Source organism: Callospermophilus lateralis, chromosome 1 (genome assembly GCF_048772815.1).
Source record: "Callospermophilus lateralis isolate mCalLat2 chromosome 1, mCalLat2.hap1, whole genome shotgun sequence".
In the NCBI taxonomy this organism is placed as follows: domain Eukaryota; kingdom Metazoa; phylum Chordata; class Mammalia; order Rodentia; family Sciuridae; genus Callospermophilus; species Callospermophilus lateralis.
The window spans coordinates 195,409,300-195,427,225 of NC_135305.1; the positions used below are offsets into that span (position 1 = coordinate 195,409,300).

At 46.3% G+C, this 17,926-nt stretch overlaps 1 protein-coding gene across 1 annotated transcript in view; it reads right to left on the reverse strand.

Annotated features, from left to right (window-relative positions):
* The window catches only part of Osbpl10 (oxysterol binding protein like 10), a 265,907-nt gene that overhangs the window by 15,304 nt on the left and 232,677 nt on the right, over nucleotides 1-17,926 (reverse strand). Inside the window, exon 8 of the mRNA XM_076843146.1 lies at nucleotides 7,668-8,148. Within this exon, the coding sequence (XP_076699261.1) occupies nucleotides 7,668-8,148 (481 nt within the window). The remainder of the gene's footprint in view (nucleotides 1-7,667; nucleotides 8,149-17,926) is intronic.

Genomic DNA, 17,926 nt, shown 5'->3' on the forward strand with positions numbered 1-17,926 from the left:
AATTTTCAAGCTGATCCACTTAAAATAGTTCTATATCCAATCTCAAATCAAATATTCCAATAGGATATCTACCCTGGACGCTACAGACAGTACTCTGGGAGTATCTGCAGATCCGGTGGCTGGGAGCTCCTCACCCTCCAGCCCACCCGACCTCCAGCAGCCCCAACTCTTTCCCAGACTCTGAAGAGCTTCAGAAAGTTTCTGGGTGTTGATCCTGGCATTTTGGGGGAGAACAGTTGGAAGAACAGTTGAGGGCAGCTCAGCTTCCTGCAGTGAGGCTTCAAAGGGTTAGCGAAGCTGTCCTTGCTAAGGACAAAAGGCCCCAATTCCCTGAACAGCATCTCGGCTCAAGTCAGCAGTGGGGAGTGCTCTCTGAACTGCAACCTCAATGAGCCCATGGCACAGGGAAGCATTATAATAGTCTAATGACCACAGCCAAAGTGAGAATTTGAGAGATAAGTCCACGCATTTACCCTCAATATTTCAAGTTGGCCCCAACTAAGATATAATTTTTACAGCGAGGGATTGGGAAGAATGTTATCTTAAACCCAATCAATAAATTGGTGGAATATGCAGGGAATTGGTGGAAAGATCCCCTGGGTACAAGAACCAGAACCTTCTGCTTTGATAGTTGAGGTTTTTTTTTTTTTTTTTTTTTTTGTACTTGGGATTGAACTCAGGCACATCCCCATCCCTATTTGTATTTTACCTACAGACAGGGTATTACCAAGTTGCTTAGCAACTTACTGTTGCTAAGGCTGGCTTTGAACTCTCAATCCTCCTGCCTCAGCCTGGCAAGCCTCTGGGACTACAGGAATATACAGTGCTTGGGGATTCTTTTTGTGTTTTTTTTTTTTTTTTTTTTTTTTTTTTGTGTGTGTGTGTGTGTGTGTGTGAATAATAAGACCACGTGTGACAATGGGAACCCCTGATAACTAGGAAGGAAAATGGGGTATGGCTACTGAAAGGACCAGGGGGAACTTCAGGTTTCACCCAAACCAATCAATGGTGTCCCTGTCCAGGTCCATCCACAGCAGGAATACAGGGAGAGGAGAGCAAGTGACCAGGGAGAGGCCTTCCAAAGTTTCTCTCTAGAATCTTCTTTTTGAACTCAGCACTCCACTGAGAAGTTCTGAGCAGAATTTTTGGAAGAAGGAAAAAAAAAAAAAAAAAAAAGGGCAGGAGCAGCAGATTCAATTCTGTTTCAGCAATGGCGACACCTGAGGGCCCAAGGAGAGGGCAAACAGCTTATCACCCAGGACATTAGATGTGTGCCAGGGCTGTGCAGGGAATTAAAGCCCTTGCGCATGGCCTGCTGGGACCGGACAGTAGGGATCCTAAGACATCACAGGTCTCCTGTCAACTTCAGGTGAATGAGCAGAGCTGGAAGGACCTGATCACTCACGCAAGGACAGGTCAAGAGGCCATGAAAGGAGACCATATGATCTGGGAGAAGACTTGGTGTTAAGTGGAAGGGCTGGGGACAGAAGAGAGTGGCAACCAACACCACACAGAGACAGGGGTGGGGGCAACTGTGCCAGAAAGGAAGAACCAGTATTAAAACAGGCACACAGGGGAACCCATGCACACCCACCTCCCTGCCAGAGCCACAGCTGTGAGTGGAGGAGGCAGGCAGGGGCCATTATCAGAAAGGAAGCAAGCTCCTTGGACATCACGGAAAGGCTGGGTTTCTCTGGTGAATTTTCTGGTACAAATCTTTACCTTTATACAAAATTTCCAGATATTTATCCAATTGCAAAAAAAAAAAAAAAAAAAGCCATGCAAGCACAGCTATCTACTCTACACTCCAATCTGAGAATCTGGTTTTTCTCACGCCTTGATTAATAGCAACAAACATTTCTGCTGAGTACAGAGAAAACGCCAGAAAGGAAGGTGAATATTCTCTTACATACCAGGAAACCTATTTGGTTTTATCAAGAGATATCATATTTGCCAAGCACATATTCTGACTAATCCCAGATATAAACTCTGCCCACGCATGTGTGTAGGAAGGAGGGAAAATAAACAACTTCTCTCTCTGCTGTTACCTGTGCAATCCCCACTCCCACCTTCAGCACTTTAGCAGTCCCACTGATGCGACTAGATTCATGTCTGCCTTCCAGGGACTCCCATTCTCACTAAGAGCCAAAATCCTGTCATTCTCCCCTCCCCCTAGAAAAGACCTCAAGATCTACCTCCCTTTCTCATCTCCTCTGCCCCTTTGCTACAGCCACAGTGCCCCCCCCAAGTCCTCAGAACCCCAACAACATGCTCCAGTCTCACAGCTATTGTCCTGTTTTCGTCTGAAGCGTCCTTAAGCCATCCAACTGACTCACTCACCTGTTCAGGCCGACACTCAAATACTCTTGATCTTAAGGTCCACCCTACTGAAAACGGCCGCATCCTGCCCCCACCCACTCTTCACCGTCTGCCTCTGCTTTGTTAGCCAGTGGCATGCAGACTACATGCAGGCATCTTGTCTTCTGTCTGATCCCACTGGGATGTGAGTCGAAGGTGGGGGATATCTGTGTGCTGTGACTTCTGCTGGGACCCTTAGGGACAGTGCCAGTCATTTTGCAGATGAATGAATGGATTTATCTGAGCTGCCAGCACTGTAGATAAGGAGGCAGACTTACAACAGTGTATAAATCAGGGAATCATCTGCACACATAAAACAAGTATAACTGTAGGTGTGAATGCCTTCTCTACCTTCTCTAGCAAACAAACATGTCAGCTTTAAAGAACTGATTATGTGGGAAATTTAAAGTATAAAATCAAACAGAATAAGAGTCATCCTGAATACTAATTTTTGTGTTTAAATAATGGAAACAATTTTACCAGTATAATCCTCAGAGTATGAGGCAGACCCTGAGCGACCTATGAAAACAGAGCCCCAGATAAGTCAAAATCAAGATTAATGCTGGTCCCATTTCTCATTACAAACCCACAGATATGAATCAATGTGAACATAAAGCTCCCACAGGGAGTTCTTAGCAATCTTCTCCCTGAGCTCTCGGCTCATGTCCACAGCCTGGGCTGAGGCACACCTGTAGGACCCTGCTATGTGGCTTTAACCCAAACAATGCTACACAGGGACAGCTCCCTCTCTCTTGTTCCGGGGAGAAGGCCAAGTTTAGGAGAAAAAGCAGGCACTGGGTCAGAAGAGAGGCTCGTGGGGACATGCCCAGTCCTCCAAATCTACCCCACACAGCCCATTCAAGTTTGTTTCCGCAGCTTCACGTGAACAGGCCTCAGCTGCCCTTTCTATGTTATCATAGGACCCCTAGAGTTCACTGACCAGCCACCACCCTGCCTTTCCCTGCACCTGGTCACGCCTCCTCACATTCCAGGGTTTGGGACCTCAGGTCTCTTCCTGAACTTTCAGAAAGATTCTGATTTCTCATGCACAGATCAGAGAGGTCTGAACTTTAGGACACCCCAGAGAGGAAGTTCAAAGTAAACCACCCTAAATATACTTCTTAAGCAGATTTTAAGGTGGCTATTCAGAACTGCAGACACAGAATGGGTCTGAAAGTAGTCCTTTTGTAAAAAGGAAACTTACCTCTAGCTGTTCTATCGGATATACCCTATGGGCTTAGGAAGGACCTCTTCATCAAGAAGACAAGATTGAGGTCTGACCCCTAGCCCAGACAGCAATGGCCACAGGTGGCTGTTACACAAGAGACTTCATCTCCAGAGACAACCAAGCTCCATCTTCCTAGCCCTCCCTCCCCTTGTGTCTTATTTCAAGTATGAGTCCTGAGCTTATGCACATTGATAAAAATTTCTTTTTTCTTTCCCAGTTAATCTGCCTATTGTCAGTTCATTTCATTATCAAACCTTCTGAGGGAAAGAGTAAGTTTAAAACTTCCCTAGAGCAGCACCTGCCCTGCATCTCTCTTCACTGCCTCATCATGGGGCAGAAGACAGGTTGGGTGTTGTGCCTGTGACACCCACAATACAATACACCTGGGTGAGTTGCCTCCATCAAGTTCCTCATAGGTAAAACAAGGTACAGCTGGGCTTATCAGAGGTTTTCAATCCTTTTGAATTGAACTCTTATAGAGAAACCCACCAGGTAATCAGGTAAGGTTGGATACAGATGATCAAGATGGGTCAGCGGGGTTTGTTGGGGGAGAAGCCTCGCCCCTCACACCCTTTGCTACAGCACAGCTGAAATCCCTGGGGCTTGAAACAAACAAATTCTCTTTCAGCTACAAGGTTCCATCATCTTTGGTAAAAACAACTCCTTGAGGGGGGTGGAAAAAACAGTTCTGATGCCCCTGCCCCTTTCCACAGTAGGAAAACCTGACAGTCCAGTCATTGGAATTTCCCCATTGGAAAATGGTGAAGGCACAAAACTAGGTGGCCTGAGGTCATGCTGGTGACAGACGAGTCCCTGGCTCCTTCACAAGTAGATGAGTCTTTCTTTGCTGAATTTCTTGATTCCAACTGATCCTTGAGAGGAAGGAACAATCAACGGGCACAAACTGACTGAATACTGGACGAATGGGCAATGACAACCCAGTGTGCATGGAGCCCAGTGAAGGTCCAACCTGACACTGACCACCTGTGGGTCTGTGGGTGTTCTGGGGTTGCCATCTTATCTACAAATGAGAGCAGCATTTCATCTACATCCCAGTCTCTCTCTCTCTCTCTCTCTCTCTCTCTCTCTCTCTCTCTCTCTCACACACACACACACACACACACACACACACACACGGAACCCAAGAATACATTTCTGTTTTTTTGTTTTTCCTAAGTAGTATAAAAACAATAAATAAGAGTCATCTGTATTTACTCACTGACCCAATCCCCTCCCCCCATTCTTTCTTGAATTTATTCCATTAGATTTTCACTAGGACTCCTCTACTGGCAACTGCCATCAAGCTGGCCAATGACCTCCACTGGTCTATTCTCCAACGTCTCAGTCCAAATGCCTCCGTCTTGCTGGCTGGTTGTTCCCATCTTTTGAACCTCTTCACATACAGACAGATAACAACCTCATTAGTCTCAAAGCCTTAAATGACAAGATTTTTACCTCAGCCAGATGTCCCCGGAACTGCAGCCTGAATGCACAATTGCTCACTCATCCCACCTGAGCTTCTAAACCATAATACAACCAGACTGAGGTCCTACATTCCCCCCTCCACACTCACTTCCCCTGCCCCAGCCCTCAATCAATAGCTATTCCATCCTTCATAGTTGTTTGGGTCAAACATCTGAACAAGGTGGGCATGGCGATGCACACCCATAATCCCAGCTGCTCAGGAGATCGCAAGAACCAGCCTTAGCAACTTAGTAAAACCCCCATCTCAAAAAAATAAATAAAGCTGGGGTGCTCAGTAGCAAGGTACCCCTAGGTTCAATCCATAGTATCAAAACTAAAACCTTAGCGATCCCTGCTCTCATTGCCCATGTGTGACCCAGAGGCAAACTCTCTTGGTTCCACTTACACATGCAGGTCTTAAATAATCCCAAAGGCTCATATGCTCAAGACTAGGTCAACAGCCTATGGCACAACTAAGATGGTGGAAACCTTGGAGGTGGGACCTAGTGGAAGGAAGTGAGGTCATTGGGGGCGTAACTGAGGGGATACTGGAATCCTGGCCCCTTCCTGTTTCCTGGCCACCATGAGGTGGCCACCTAGTTTTGTGACTTCCAAAGAGCTATATATTCCCTAAAACTTCCCTAGTGGAAGGAAGGGGGCGTAACTGAGGGGATACTGGAATCCTGGCCCCTTCCTGTTTCCTGGCCACCATGAGGTGAGCTTTGTTCCACCACAAGCTCTTTGCTACAATGGTCTGCCTCATCACAGGCTCAAAAGCCATGGAGCCAACTGTCCATGGACTGAAACTTCTCAAACCGTGAGCCAAAATAAACTTTTTTCCTCCTCTGATTTTTTTTCAGTTATCTTATCACAGTTATGGAAAATCGACTAACACAGGGACCCTTCCACATGTTACTTCCTCCACCTGGTCCAAGCACCATCATCTCCTGCCTAGTCTCATAACCTGTAAACTGGCTTCCTGGCTCCCACCTTTGGCCCCCATGATTTACTGTCAAAAAGCAAAAGAGATTTTGCTGAACCACAAGTCAGATCACACAGCACACTGCACTAGCTTTGCAACTCACTCAGTGTAGGAGTCAACCGAGAACTCCACAATCCAGCCATAGTCATAGCTCTGACCTTGCCTCTCCATTCCTGGTCACCCTGCCCCAAGCCTCATGTCTTCTACCAGCCACGCAAGGTCCATCCTGCCTCTGGGCCCTTGCTTTGCTCTTTCTTGCCTACACACTCCTCCCATGACAGTCCAAGAGGCCCTTCTTTTCCCCCTTGGGGTCTTTGATCAAATGTCACCTTCTCAGTGAAAACTTCCAGATCAACCACTCCACCTAAAAGCTCCCTTAGTCCCTGCCCCCCCCCCCTTATTTTTCTATCACTTACCATCTTTCAACATAGCACATGACTGATGCATGTATTTATTTCCCCAAAAGATAGAACAGAAGCAGGGCTGGGGTTGTGGCTCAGTGGTAAAGTGCTCACCTAGCAAGCATGGGACACTGGGTTCAATCCTCAGCATCACATAAAAATAAAGATATTGTGTCCACCTAAAACTAAAAATAAAAACTAGAACAGAAGCTTCACAAGGATATAGGTGGTTGGATGGGGATGTAGCTCAGTGATAGAGTGCTTGCCTAGCATGTGCAAGCCCAGGTGGGCAGTTGGTGTGGCGAACAGCTGCCTCCCACCTTGTCCATCACCTTGGCCCCACTGGGAAACTAATAGACCTGTTAAATCTCCAGTACTGCAAATAAATTTTTAAAAAACCCCAAAACTCACCACATCGTTTGACTTGTTTACTCAAGTCTCCACCACAGCTCCTAAGACAATGCCTAGCATCAAGTAGGTGTTCAGTAAAAATGTGCTCAATAAATGAAAGGCGTTCCTATACCATGGGATTTGGGGAGACTTCCAAAGAGCCATATATTCCCTAAAACTAAAAGCCAAATTCTGTGTTAATTTTTCTTCTGGGAAGAGAGTTATAGTCTTAGAGTCTCAAAGGGATATGCAACTCCAAAAAGTTCAAGAGCCCCACTAACACAGACACTTCAATTTAACAAGGATTATTATAGGTTTCTTCAAACAATGAATAAACTTCATTCACAGCCATTTGCTAAAATAGGGACTTGCAATCCACCAGTGGTGTGATTATACCGTGTTCTCGCTTCAGAATTTCTAGCACAGAGTCAAAAGATTTGCCTTGGGAATTTTTATGAGCAGCTTCTGAATAGGCAGCCCTATTATCCTCATTGTCTATGAGCCAGCACACCAGTAAGGATGAATAAAAATGTGTTTTCCCAGATTTGGAGCTAGCTCTAATATTCACGCAAAGCTGAGAGAAAAAAGTACACGTCGAGTGGTCCGTAGGCATGCACAATGTGTGCAGACCCAGATGGGCAGCTGGTGGGGCGAATAGCTGCCTCCCACCTTGTCCATCACCTTGGCCCCACTGGGAAACTAATAGACCTGTTCAAAATCCAGCCGCCTTTCCCACTCACTCCTCAATTCCAAAAGATGAGCACAAACCCCCACAAATCAATCATCTCTCAGTACACAAATATCACTGGGTAAGAGCCGAATTCCAACACGCGACATAGCTTACCTTCCCCTATCATAGAGACCCCCACGGACATGCCCATGAACTTGCTTTTGGTCCATACGTGAGTGTTGACGCACAGTCTCTTCTCCTTGCACTCACAGTAGAAGCAGGAGATGGGTGGGTGATGGGATACTTGCTCAGCCACAAACCTTAATTTGTAGCTTTTGGAAGGGTCATCAGCCACTAGTTGTTCGTGATCACTGGGAGGAGACGGGGGAGCAGTCCTTTTGGTCTTGACCTTGTCCTTGGGGACTTCCCAGGAGCAGTGAAACGTCTCCCCGATGATGGGGTTGTAGGGCTTCTTGGCCAAGGCCCCCTTGCGGCCCTCATGGAAGGCTGTGAGATAATACTCCACGAAACAAATAACTCTCTCCTCTGGCGTGGCCCCGGCAGTGATGGCCAGCAGGAGGTCAGGGTGCGCCATAAAGTCTGCATACATCTCCAGCAAGGATCTCTTCTCCAGAATGAATGTGGGAAGCACCACCTGAAGGACAGAGGGGCAGACAAGAGTCCCTGTGATTTCACTGAAACGGGGGCTGCAGCCACCACCACACAAACTCAAAATGGCTCAAACCGGGGAAAAGTTCCTTTTGATTGGCACACCCATGACAAACCGAGGGAAATGACACTGAAAAAATTAGAAATGGCAGCAGCAGCATCCACGTGAACCCAGCTTCGTGGACAAACTGTTCTGAGTGATTTTCCTCTTTGGGCCAAGACAACAGCCTGTGTCCGTCTCTCCACTGCCGCAGCTCTCCTCACACATGCCTCTTCTCACTCCATTATTGGAAGACATGAAGAAACCACCCAGAAGGGCTTTTCTATATTCCTCCCGCCATCAGGCACAGTCCTGGGGGGTATCTGAATACGAATGACGTGGTTTGTTGCTGCTGCACCAAAGGGGCCCAAGGCAGACCAGGACCCTCCACCACCAAAGGTGTCTATTTGGGGATCCATCAAAAGATTGGCATATATAATCCAATGTGATGGAAGCAGGGATCTGGGAGGTGAGCCAATCAGCAGACAAATGCTATAGAGCTCTACAACCCCAAAAGTCTAAAGTCCATTTAAAACAAATGAAGGAGTTGGGTGCAGTGGTGCACGCCTATAATCCCAGCTGCTTGGGGGCCAGAGGTAGGAGGATCCCAAGTTTGAGGCCAGCCTGGGCAACTTAGTGAGATCCTATCTCAAAATAAAATAGGGTTGGGGGTGCAGCACCCCTAGGTTCAAAACCCAGTACACCACAATAAATATATACATACATAAAGTAAACAAAAGGCATTCTGAACCTGGGAAACTGGTAACTCATTACTGTCAGGGAAAGGAGACAGTCTTTCTCATGCTCCAGAGTTGTTGTAACGTAACCTGGTTGTTGGGTTTTAGCATTCCACCCACTTAACTGTAAAACACATCTAACTTGGGCTGGGGATGCAGCTCAGTGATAGAGTGCTTGCCTAGCATATGCAAGCCCTGGGTTACATCTCCAATACTTAAAAAAAAAAAAAAAAAAAAAAGAAAAAGAAAGAAACTCACACATCTAACTTCTTTAACCTGAACCATCTCATCTTGCTCTTCTAACATGAACGCACAGGATAGTGAAGCTGGCACCAGCTCAGACCAGCTGGCTGTCCCCTGCACATTTCCCCTCTCCATGTTAAAGGCAGAGGGGCCCCACCAGGTTCAAGAGAGTTGACTAATGTCACACAGCCAGTTCACACTCCTTCCTAACATGATCAACTGTGTCCTTCCTTTATGTAGTCCTTATGCCCCATGAACACTTGGATGTACAACAACTGATTGTAAATAGCACATAGGCTTACAGATCTGTAACCTTGACTCCTGTCAGCTTTCCGAAGACCTTCCTTACAAATGATGTGGAAACAAGGGAAGGAAGAAATGTCTAGAGAGAAACTGTTCAGAATCAGACAGAAATGAGACCTGCAAAGCACAGCGATTTCATAGGGACTAGCAAAACTCAGCCCACGAGAGAGGCAAGGCTTGGTAGACACCCTATAATGCTATTTATCATTCATTTAAAGACTCTGTCTTCGTGCATGTGCCAAGTGAAAGGCAGCAAGATATAAAATTGAACATGTAACACAATCCATGTAAATGCATAAAGATTCCAAATGTTAACACGTCTCTAGATGATTAAGTGCTTTAAATATCTCTTTAGTGTCTTTCTGCTTTGCTTTAATATACAGGAAGAAGAAACGTTAATTAAAATGTAACTGTGCAAATCAATGGAGATTTTCTAATTTTCTTTTAGCCACAACTTGACAAAAATCAAAACTCCAGCTGCCTGAGGATTTCAGTGGGCCAGGAAAAGTGGGGAGCAGATGCCACCTCTGCTACTGGCTATTGTTTTTGTGAGGACAAGTCATCCTTCAGGGCCATCATTGTGCGCTCAGGGGCTGCACTTCCAAAGAGGCTTCCCTGGGTCCATCTGTGGGGCTCTCCCCCCATCAGAGGTGTCCAGTGGCAGACTTAACAGGCGGCAAAACAGCCCCCAACCTCACCACCCTTCCCTCTCCCTCCCCCACCTCACTCAAGGATTCCCCTCTAACTCCACCTGGATGTAGCACAGACTGTGGATTTAAGTAACTGGAAAGCCCCAGTGAGGGCAAATTGATCATAAAGAAAAAGGGAAACCACTGTCCTGCCTACCATCCCCAGCTGGCCCCATTCCCTTCTTTCTCGCTTGCAAGGCCCTCGAGACAGCTGGGGAGGGACAGGCAGAACCACATAGGCACCAACCAGCTCTGGGATCTCACATCAGAAAAGCAGCTCTTGGGACCTGGCTGACATTGCCCACCCTGCCCCCCTAAGGCAGGGAACCAGGCTTCTCCAGCAACATTCCATCTCCGGGGCAAGTATTCTCATGTTAGCATCCAAGATTGAAACGATAATAAAAGAACCAGGCCTGCTACAATATTTACTCTCTAATTATGTGCTTTCTGAAAAGGGCATGATTTAAGGCATTTATCTTAATTTAGGCAGTGCATCTGAACTCGGAAGCTTAAGAATTAAAAACACGAAAGAATTCCACTAAAAACCACAAATTATTGAATGTCACAAACAAAAGGGACCTTGGAGCTTATGTAGTTCCATGCCCTGGTGTCACAGATGAGGGGCAGAGGCTGGGAAGAAGGGGCAGAAAACACTGAGCCTAGGCCACAGGCCACCCATGGACACACCATGACTGCTTCTGCCTCGTGTCCACGTGCTCTTTCCTTCAAAGGAGATGGGTTTCACTGGACTTAAGAGCCTGGCCACCCATCCGCTGTCACTGATTATAAAGCAGGGGAAGGAAGTAGCACAGAGACAGAGGGACAAAAGCCCCATTTCTAGAACATCCTACCCTCCCCAGCACAGCAAGAAACCCACCACCCTGAATCCTATCAAACATTTCGGATGATGGGGAGACCACTGGTGGTGAAGAAAGGACACAACAGTGCACCTCCTCCCTGTTGCTACCCAACTGCCCTCTAGCCTCCTATCAGGCACCCCCGTTAGCTCTTCTCACACCCTCAACAGAATCATCTTTCCAAAATCTAAGATATGAAGTTCAATCTGGCTCCACCTCCCCAAAGTCTCATGCTATGTCCTTGATTTTTGCCCTCAATCCGCCCTTCACAGCCTCCTCTCCCCAACACTCGCTGCATTTCCTCTTATGACATCTCTGCAGCCTTGTCTAGATAAAATAGCTGTTCTACTTCAGGGCTGTTTCCTCTATGAGGCTTTTCCTGACAATCCTTGCTCCCAAGGCCAAACTATCCCTCTTTATACCCCTCAGTGCATCCCACGCCTATTTCTGATGATACTCTTTGCTCTTACTAATATACATGTTTCCAGGCTGCAAGCTCCTGGAGGCAGACACCCAAGTCCCTAGCATAAAACAAGACAAACCTGTAAGTCACCTTAAGACATACTTTTACTTCCTTTGACACATAAGGTCATTCCTTCCTACTTCCAAACACAGGTGCTTTTGCATAGTGAGTTCAATACTTTACACTATGCCAGGCCATTTTTAGTTGCTGCTTCTCAAGGAACACCAGAATAATCCCACTCCTTCTTGGGAATTCTGGGCAGGGAGCATGCCGAAGGCAGCTAAGACAGTGTAGTTCAGGAAGATGTTTTTCTGGGGCAATGAACTACAGAACTGAGGCATTACAAATGTTTGCTTAGGGTTGGGGGTGTAGCTCAGTGGTAGAGCACTTGCCTATTATAATGCCTAGCATGCAAAAAGCCCCAAGTTCAGTCCTTAGCACCACTCACACACTAAAAAAATAAATAAAATGTGCTGAGTGACTTGTGAATTGAGTGGGCTCAAACCTGGTTTGCCCCACACCAAATCAGATCCTGTGAGACAACTTGGAGATCAAAGAAGTGACAGCTTCAGGTAATGACCTTCAAAAGTTTCCAGAAGGAATCCTGTAGCCTGGTCTACAACACTCTGCATTTCTTCATGAGACAGTCAAAAAAGTCCTTGCTACACAGCACCTGCATGGCATGACTGCCCAATTGTGTGACTATGCAAATCCACAGTGAGAAACATTCTGCAAAACAGTGAGCTGGACTCATCAGAAACGTCCCTGCTATGAAAGAAGAAAAAAGGCGGAGGAGTTTTCTAGATTAAAGAAAACTAAAGAGACATGATACCCAACTGTCATGTAATTTGGATTGGATCCTGGATTTTTAAAAACATAGCTCCAAAGAGGCAATTACTGGGGCAGTTCAGGAGAATTTTTACCACAGGCTGTATGTGCAATAGTACTGTGTCAAGGCTGAGCATCCCACACATGATGAATGGATATATTTCATATGAGTAATGTCTTTGCTCTCAGCAGACACTCACTTGAAAGGTTAGGGAGGAACCATCACAATATCTGCAGCGTCCTCTAAAAGGGCTCACTACAGAATAAGCGTACACCTACACGCATGGCATGTGAGGGGTGGGGAGGGGGAGACAGATGGAACACTAGAGAGAAATGGAAAGAGGTGGGGGAGGGGAGGTTGACAGAGCAGAAGGCAGAAGACGCACAGAGCGCAAAATGATGAATGTGTAGACTAAGCAGGAATCCACTGTTCGATTCTTACACCTTTACTGTAGGTCGGAAAATGAAATAACCCTCCCGGGACTGCAGGTTTCAGAGTGGGCTCAATGGAGCCGACCTAGGAGGTCTGGCTTTGCCAGAGCTGAAGAAAGAGCAGCCTACCTGGAGAGCTGTGGCAGAATGGGGTCGGGGGTGGGGTGACTACCCTTTCTCATCTCTTGGCGGCATGTGTCACTAGTGTTTGGGCAGAATACCAGATTGACTTCAAGAAGCGGCACACGAACACTTGGGACGAGATGTCATCCTTCTCATTAAAATGAGTTTCCCAGTCTGGCCTGATTTCTTTCTCTCATAAAATCTCTTGGGACCCCACCCCTCATCCTTTTCTTGGATGCATCTGCAAACAAGTCATTTAATTATCTGGTTGTTTCTATCCCTCATCTTTTTGGGTGGTGGACACTGGGGATACAGAGCAGAGCAGTGCTGAGTACTAATTGGGCTGTCTGCCTCCGACAGAGGGTGAGTGATGGCCCAGCTGTTCAGACTCATGGCATCCAAATGGCCTAAATCGCTGCTGCAGATTTATCGAGCCATCAATAAGGACTGCCTTCTCTCCCATTAACATAATGAAGACAATGAACTACTTTGGAGAGGGGGGAGAGAAGGCAACCTGCACTAGGGACTCCAGCAATAATTACATTTGGAGTTGCATCAATCTAGAAGTAACTACTACACTTCAGCCTGGGCTCTCAGACTCTTAGCAATTTGAAATAAATGCTCACTCACCCACCCCCCTGACCCGCTGCTGGGAAGGCAAAAGAGTACAATTTCCCTCCCTTCAAGAAAGAGCATGTCAGGCCCCTGAGAAGGACCACAGAGAGCAGGTATAATTTTCTTCAAAGAACCATCACTTAACCACCTTGGGAGTCTTCTACAGGCTGGCAAACATCCAGTGCAAACTAGCAAGCAAAGAGACCAAGACCACCCACTGAGGTTCATTTGTGTAACACTTTCAGAAAACCAGGAAAGTGCACAAAAACCCAACCTTACAAAATAGAGGGTAGATAATTCAGCCTGCCAGAAGTTGTGGTTTGGGTTTGTTGCTTTTTTATTTAGCCAACCTGTCCCCAAGGTTTCCATAATGTGCCCTTTACACCCATCTGGAATATCGTAAAAGGCATTTGATAATTTTTTTTTGAATGTGAAGGGTTTGAAATAAAATTTTACTTCCCCAAGAAGATATGTGCCATAGAGAGAGACCTCTGTTAAAAATTATCCATTTATTTCTTCTGAATCCTGCTCTCCAGCCCACAAGAGGAAGAGCTTCATTCCTTGGCAGCTACCAGTGGGTGTCCTTGGAGAGTTCGTCTCTCCAAGATGCAATCCCTCAGCTAAGGAACAGGGGAAATCAGGATGCCATCCTCCAAGGTTTTTCCCGAGTATCCAGCACCTTCCTAGCACATAGGAAATTCTCACCCCTTGCTGTTATTATAATCATGGATCAGAAACATCATTAGGAAACCAGGAACTCCAGCAATAATTACATTTAGAGTTGCATAAAGCGAACCGAGATTAGACACAAACTTGTCACATAATATCTCAGTGAAAACGTTGAAAACATGGCCACCCAATGACCAGAACCTGTCTGGGCCTATTTCTGATGCTTCCATAAATAATCAATTAAGGTAACTGCTCCGAGGAGAAGAAGAATCATTATATATAACAAGTTTTAAAAACTGAAATTTCTTCAGACTGAAACTACAGATTTCATGCCAGGACACAGTACTCACATTGTACGTTATCTTGTATAAGCTTCCCAGAAACCTATGTAGGTACAACTAGGCCATTTTACAGACGAGGAAACTGAGGGTTTTATAACTTACAATAGCTGAATAGGAAGCTGGAATGTGAACTGCCTCTGCTTGGTCCCTGTACTCCTTTTCCCCCATTCTCCCTCGAGCCCACTCCAGTCAAAGCCAAGTCCAAGGGTCATTCACAGGTCCCATTCTTTAAAACTCACATGCAGCAATTCGCCACAGTGGATCACTCTTATGCCCATGAAACATGTCATGCAGCTTCCAAGACATCATGCTCCTGTGGTTTCTGCCCTACTTCACCAACTAAACCCTCTTAATAGCCTTTGCTGCCTCCTCCTCCTCCCCCTACCTGCTGTACATGTTGGAGTATCCCAGGGCTCTGGACTAGAACTTCCCCCTAGGTCTCCCTCCCTCTAGAGGAATTCACCAGACACAGGGATTTGAACGCTATCCACACGTTGCTTCTTCTCAAGCCTATATGGGCACTTCATCATGAACTGTGACTTGTATACCCAGCTGCTCACATGTCCTCTCGACTTGAATTCCAGTGAATGGGTATGTCAAAGCTAATGGATCCAAGATCGCATGTGTGATAGCCCCCAACAACCCCAACCTACTCTTCACATACTCGATTGCTTGGTAACATGGAGAGGCAATTTGTTACGTTGGTGGCCTTCCATGAACCTCATATCTCCTGGAATCCACACTCCTACACAGTCCTCTTCAATCAGAATGCGTGACTTACTTTACTCGACAGAGCAGAAGTGATCTTATGCCAATTTATGGCCTGTGTCTTAAGAAGGCTCATCAGTGTCCACTTGTATCCTCTTGTGAGCCTAGATCCACCATGCAAGACATCTGGCTACCAACTGGAGAAAACTTTGTGTAAAGAATCCATGGAGAAAGAGAGGTCTCAAGACTTCATGGTGGGGGCTAGGGATGTGGCTAAGTAGTAGGGCACATGTTCAGCATGGTGAGGCTCTGGGTTCAATTCCCAGCACACCAAAAAAGAAAGAAAGAAGACTTCATGGAGAGAGGGGCCAGGCTCTGCCAGCCAAGTCCAGCTCATAACCAACTCACCAACTGATGACAGGCACATGAGTAACCAAGGCAAATCCACCAGAAGAACCGCCTTGCTGAGCTCTTCCTAGGTTGCACAACCATGAACAAATAAAATGGTTATTGTTTTAGGCCTCTAAGTCTTGGGATGGTTAGTTACTAGTAATCTATAATTGAAACAAACAGTAACTATTATTTTCTTACTTGCTCAGGCTAAAACCTTAGAGTCACCTTTTGGTCCTCTTTCTCTCCTGCTGCTCCTCAGACTCATATGCAAATCCAGCTGGTGCTATCTTCCAAGACTATCCAGGATCTGCTTCTGCCACCATCACCCTTGCCCCTGCTGGACCCACCAAGTCCCCGATCTCAGTCCAATTTCCACATCAGAGTCTAAAGGATCCTTTAAAAATACAAAGAAGGCCACATATTCCTTTGTTCAAAACCTCCAGTGGCCAACCACATCACTCAGAACACTACCGAGTCTTAAAATATCCCCAAGTCCCTATGACCCAAGCAGTCCCCCCCCCGTCTTGTCAACCAGGACTCCAGACCACCCTACCCAGTTCTGACTCTGGCCTCCCTGCCCATCCTCAAACGCAGGGAGGTCTATCTCAGGCCTCTCTTACTCACGGTCCCCTCCACTCATACGGTTGACTCCCTCGTTTTAGTCTGGTCTGAACTCAACGTTTCGTGAGAGAATCCTGCTCTGACCAGTGTATCTGAGTGCGCATGCCCCATGCCAGTCTCCCCACCTGTCACCAGTCTGTCTACCCACTTCCTGTCTCCCTTTGCTTACCCTTCACTCTCCCTCTCGTTTCTTGTCTGTCTCCCTCCATCACTGCACAAGCTCCATCAAGGCAGGAGTTCTGAGTGCTTTGTAGCACACCCAGCACTCAGAACATACCTGGCGTTGACAGTGCTCAATAAACACATGTCAGATGAGCAGACATACTTATTGCTAAATGCTGCTTTTCATATCTCTTCCTGAAAACGAAGTAAAAACAATCCCATGCCCCAAGCTCAACACTGTTACCTGAGAGTGAACACGTTTCTCACCTGCTCAAACCCTCTCATGGCTTCCCATTGCCCTTAGGATCATATATGCTTCCTTTCCACATGGCTCGGCAGGCTCCGACCCTGCTCATCACTCCACATCAACCATACCACTCGGCAGCAGAGCCTGGCTGTGCCTTTCCCATGTGGTTCCCTCCTCCGGGAACACCCTTCCTCCCATTCATATGGGTCATCCCTCAGACGCAACCTAAATGCACACCTAAATTAACACCTTTCCTCCCACATCCACCTGCTTAGGACCCACTCAGAACTTTGTGGGGCCCAATGAAAACTGAACATGGGAGTCCCCTTATGCAAAAATCAAAGAATTAAAAGGAGTGACAGCAAAGCTTAAATCAAGCATGGTGCTCCTTTGAGCATGGGGTTCTGCGAGTCCCTCCACAGGTCACTTGCCCATAAAACTGGTCTGTTCAGTGACCGTGGTTAACTAAGGCAGATGCAGCCATGTGTGCCCAGGCTGATCTTGATTTTGTTAATGTGTCAACAAGTATTCTTGCTTTATGGAGAGAGACTAGAGCTTTGTCAGGAACCAAAGACTGTTCTGTCTCCAGGGTAGGGGCCCATCATGAGGCACTCCATTCCGGCTAAGTCCTTCCATTGCTAATTTAGCACAAGCTTAGGTTAATGACATGGTAAGAGCCAAGAAGAAAAGAGATAGGGATAATAGGTAGGGATAATGTTCTCAACCTCTTTATGATGCAAAGCAACACAAGCAAGAAATCCCATGGGACCACAGCAAGGCTGTCTCTTGCTCTCCTAGGTATTTCAGCTTGTCACCTTTCCCCCTGGTTTTTGGAGAACAGCTTCTTCCCAGCAAAGCCAGCTAGGCTAAAAAAAAAAAAAAAAAAAAAAAAAAAAACAGACTGGAAAATTTTTCTTTTAGGTACTCAACCAAGTTTTGAAGAAATGCTACGTTTGCTCTTTTAGAAGTAGGACCACTGCTCCACAAATGCAAAGCAATCATAGCCTAATAAAATAAATATAAAATGCACAGTTTGAATCATTTCTTCATTTTAAAATGGGAGAGCCATAATGTAAAGCTGCTCAGCCCACCATTACAGTCCCCTTAGCATTTTATCATCCATCCATATCTGACCTAAATTATTTTGCTCTTAGCCCCTCTCCTCTAACCTCCAAGATTCTGGCCAAGTTTTGCAAAGTTTTAATACTATCCACAAGGAGACCATGTTTTTCGTTGTGACCCAGCACATGTGTATCAGTAGATCTAAAAGTCTCAGGAGAAGTGCACTCATTT